We start from the raw sequence: 4,553 nt of genomic DNA, 5'->3' as shown, positions 1-4,553 counted from the left end.
TCAGACATTATAAACCGTTTGAATAACATACTTTTCTGATTTTTTTATAGTGAAAATTTCCAGGAATGTGCTGTAAAACACTTGAGGGCACATGAGAAAAACAATGCTGTTTTCTGTATATTGTTTATAGAATCTACAGATCTACAGGTAAGTACTGATGGAAGTAGAAGGCAATCTGATGATGAATGAGAATAACAGAATGCATAAGATTGGCACAATTATTAGTTTTGTAGTCAATTACACACAATCATAGACTGTCAAAAGCAAAAAGCTTTCCACAGTACATATAGAGCTGGGCTGCCTCTTCACTAACATCTACAGCATCCTTTTTACTCCTATCTGATAATAACTTGCTTTCATTATCTACAATCACAGCTTGTCATGTAGACACTTTGATGTAGCTATATGACCTAAACAGATAGGGGGAAAAGCAACTGCTGTACAGAGACTCATTTTATTTTAGGTTAATTTGCTGTGATTACATGGGCTGTGCTTCAGTGAGTGTGGTGGGACCTGCGTGGTTCATAAATGAAATTGTCTGGAAGATGATATCATAGCTTTAGCTCTCTCTTTTGCAGTTAAAGGACATGTCACCCATAATCTCAACTTCAAATCACAACCAGTCCAGTTATCTTACAACTAGCAACATCATTTTCTTTTGGTGGAGTCTAAGTTCCAAAATAAATTCCACTTACACCTCGAAGCTAAATCATGTCTTTTCCATTTTTATTTCACATTGAAATGCAGAAGAAAAGACATCTCATTGACATCTCACATCTCCAAAAAAAAAAAAAATAGTTGTAGTTATCATGGTTTTTGACCCATGTTATCTTGTATTCTGAAAAATAAGTTTATATGATGACTGATTTAATAATTTTTTTTATTTTACATTAAAGGGGTCATATGATGCGATTTCAATTTTTCCTTTCTCTTTGGAGTGTTACAAGCTCTTGGTGCATAAAGAAGATCTGTAAAGTTGCAAAGACTTAAGTCTCAAATCCAAAGAGATATTCTTTATAAAAGTGAAGTCAACCACGCCCACCAGATCCACACAATAAATAAAGGATGAAATGGTACGCCGTTGACTTATCTTGACTGTCTGAGATCAAGCAAATTGTTTTTGTTTGCAGTATTGAAAATATGTTCATCATTGTAACTCAAATTCAACTGAATTTGGTAAGGTGCTGCTGTTACACACATTTACAGAGGTAAAGCACACCGACATGTCTTCCGAAACACTGCTACATGTATTTGTACACTTCCTTTTAATCTGAACGAGGCGCATGATCTGATTTGCAGTGTTTAGGCAGTGGCCTATACGCACAGGTCTTGTGGGTCAAAGCTAATTTCCCTTAGGCAAAACCGTGCAAACAAAGAGAGATCAGCTTTAACACAGAATATATGCTATATACACATGCGGTGATGCATACAGTCTCCGATTCACAAAGAAAGGGCTGAATGAAAAGTAAAGATGTCTAAGATAATAATTTAGTCTGCAATGCATATAAACAGCAATATGTTTAATACAGCTTGAATACAACATAATATCTGCTTATAATATCTGATCTTTACCATCGATCAAACCTGAATTCTCTAGTGCCTGATGACTCAGAGACTTTTGACCGCAGAGTTTTGTGCTCTGAAAAAAAAAAAAACACACTCAAAAGTACATTTATCAGATCAACTGACAATTATTTTAAGAGACAAACATTCATAAACAACAAAAGAGCTCCTTAAAGAATTGATGTTTTTGAAACCATTGGAGAGCAACCCAACCGGCGCGGCGCTCTGACTCGCAGTCGTTCACCGTGTTAACTGAACTCAAAGTCCTGTGGAAGAGAGGCAGGCAAGCTTAGTTTTGGTAGATCTTCTCAGTGGCGTTGTAGTCGTTGGTAGTGCAGGTGTGGGAGGCCATGCCTCGGTGGATGGGTTCGGGGCTGTTGTCGCCGCCGCTGCCGATGGTCAGGTTGAGCAGACTGGTGCACGTAGGCAAGTAGACGTGCTGGACATGTTCAACCTCTGAACGACACACTGGGCATGACTGTACAGAGACAACAAGAGACTTCATCAGTCAGCAGCATTCAACACAGTAACATGCTAGGAATACTGTGATACTGCCTGCAAAAATAACAGTCATGTGGTAGATAGTCGCAATTAAGGCTGGGAAGCATATGGTGTGCTTCAACACAAGTGTCAACAGAAGAGATTTTTCTTACTGCTTATATCACGCTAGATGTATTTGCACAGCAATTAGTAGTTTTATGTTATTTAAACGCGAGCGTGATAAAGAAGCGTGCTAAAAGAACACATCTCAAACAAGTCTATAAGGCCTGTGATATGATGCAGAGTTTACTTGTTTATTGGAATGAGCTTTATATATTTCCAGCTCAAGTCATTTTGTACTTATGTCAGTTTATTATGAATAAATCTTTTGGTTTATTTCCATAAAATTATCAATTAAAAGAGAATATAGTCAATGTATTTAATTCATTGGATTATGCAAAACTAAGCATCATTACATAGTTATTTCATATCTAAACATTGTATTAAATGTACAACAAATAAATACATTTTATTTTAATTTAAGAAAGTTTAAATGTAATAACCCAATTGAAAAATGTCAAAAAAGCATTTTTGTTTAAATCTAAAACTATATAAAAAAAAACGTTGAATCAGAAATTGAAATAACATAAAATATAAATATTACATGAAAAACAAACTTATAAAAATGTTTAGAAATGTTGCCTTGACAATTACATTGAAATACTATAATGACTAAAACGGAAATAAAAAGAAATTAAAGTGAAAAAAATATTTAAAGGAAACTAAATTAAAATGGAAACTGGAAAGTATAAAAATAAAAGATAATTAATAAATACTACAATACATAATACTAAACACTGCACGTGAATTCAGACATCTTAATCATTAATCTACATTTTTTAAATTTACAAAAAAATATTTTATTTATTTTCTTAAATCATAAATTAACTCATAAATCAATTATATTAATTATTACTTATTAATTATCATAAATTAAGATATTACGCTTTTGGGGAGTCACATCACATGAAATTTTGAAACCTTTGAAACTAGCTTTGCCTGTCATAAAAAGGTCACAATTTCTGATATTTGATGTGGTTTCATTTCTGACAGGTGGTTGCACAACATGACTTCAATTTGATAAAATTACTTCTTAAAATATATATTTTAACAAAACTTTAAGAATTAAGATATTTTTAGGAAGTAATACTAAAAGATTATGCCAAGCTGCTTTTCTTTCATTATGATATCAAGACTACCGAATCTACCGAATCCTAAACGTTCTCTGACCTGCAGCTGTTCAGCACAGTTCTGGCAGCACACCATGTGACCGCAGGGGCAGAAGGCGGCGTCGATCTCTTCCTCGCAGCACAGCATGCACAGCAGCGCCTCCCGCAGTTTCTGCAGCTTCTCCTGCAGCAAGCGGCTCTGCTGGCAGCCCCCGCAGTCCAGTGCCCCCTCCTGGTAAGGGGACGGCGAGCGGGACGACGGAGTGCGCTCCCCCGGCCTCGACATCATGTCCACGATACCGGCGTTGTACAGTGCGCGCCTGGCGTAGTCGTACACTTCCTTGGAGGTCCGCCGAATGTCGAATACATACTTCTTGCCCAGGTTGATGTTCTCATTGAGGAAAAGTGAAGCCAGGTGACCCTTGAAATCACGGCTGTATTGCATCATGACGGCGTTTGTTACCGTGTCGCACCTGCAGGAAAAAACAAGAGTGATCGGTGAGCAAGACTGCATATTTCACACTAGCACATTATCTGCTTGGCGTCTGCCACACAGAAGCTCAAACCATCCATTATCCATCAGAGATAATGGGCTACTGGAAAGGTGCTGTAGTTGTGAATATGAAGGCAACATCCTTCATGCTTGTTAGAGTTCAAGGGTAGAGAGCAGCAGCTGTTCTCCAACATCTTGGCAATAAAAGCTCTTATCGGGAGCTGAAGAAACAGCACCTCACATTTAAACAGGTGAAAGCTCTTCTATTACCAGGCTGTCTAGAGTCTTTACACAGCAGTTAATGCTGCTCTGCGTCTGCTTAAAATTCAGTGTAATGATGCAATGTCGTATAAAACTACATTAAAGGGGTCATATGATGCGATTTCAATTGTTCCTTTCTCTTTGGAGTGTTACAAGCTCTTGGTGCATAAAGAAGATCTGTAAAGTTGCAAAGACTAAAGTCTCAAATCCAAAGAGATATTCTTTATAAAAGTTAAGAGTCAGCCACGCCTACCTAAAACGCCTCGTTCTAACACGCCCCCACATGTCTACGTCACTATGTGGGAAGATTTGCATAACGCCGCCCAAAAGTTCACGCAAAGAAAGGCGGCGTGGCTTTTAGTCTCAGTGTAGTTTTGTTGACGCTGCAGCCATGTTGTGAAGACGCTGTGTGCTTCGTTGTGAAAGCGAAACTACTTTGTTTGGTCTTCCAAAAGGGGACAATATCCGCTTCGTCATGCCTAGAGCTGATCCGTGCTGGTCGCTGAGGGAATACATCAACTTTCACC

General features: G+C 37.7%; 1 protein-coding gene across 1 annotated transcript in view; it reads right to left on the bottom strand.

Annotated features, from left to right (window-relative positions):
• Positions 1–1,647: 1,647 nt before the first annotated feature.
• Positions 1,648–4,553, bottom strand: part of LOC107595583 (E3 ubiquitin-protein ligase MYLIP-A-like) — a 10,591-nt gene continuing 7,685 nt past the window's right edge. The window contains exons 4-5 of the mRNA XM_016286019.1: positions 3,334–3,745; positions 1,648–2,041 (exon numbers count right to left, since the gene is read on the bottom strand). Coding sequence (XP_016141505.1) covers positions 1,853–2,041; positions 3,334–3,745 — 601 coding nt within the window. The 3' untranslated portion in view covers positions 1,648–1,852. The remainder of the gene's footprint in view (positions 2,042–3,333; positions 3,746–4,553) is intronic.

The sequence above is a fragment of the Sinocyclocheilus grahami genome, unplaced genomic scaffold, assembly GCF_001515645.1.
Source record: "Sinocyclocheilus grahami isolate Dianchi unplaced genomic scaffold, SAMN03320097.WGS_v1.1 scaffold205.1, whole genome shotgun sequence".
Lineage (NCBI taxonomy): Eukaryota > Metazoa > Chordata > Actinopteri > Cypriniformes > Cyprinidae > Sinocyclocheilus > Sinocyclocheilus grahami.
The sequence above is the reverse complement of the archived record's forward strand: the minus strand, read 5'-3'. Positions and strand labels throughout refer to the sequence as shown.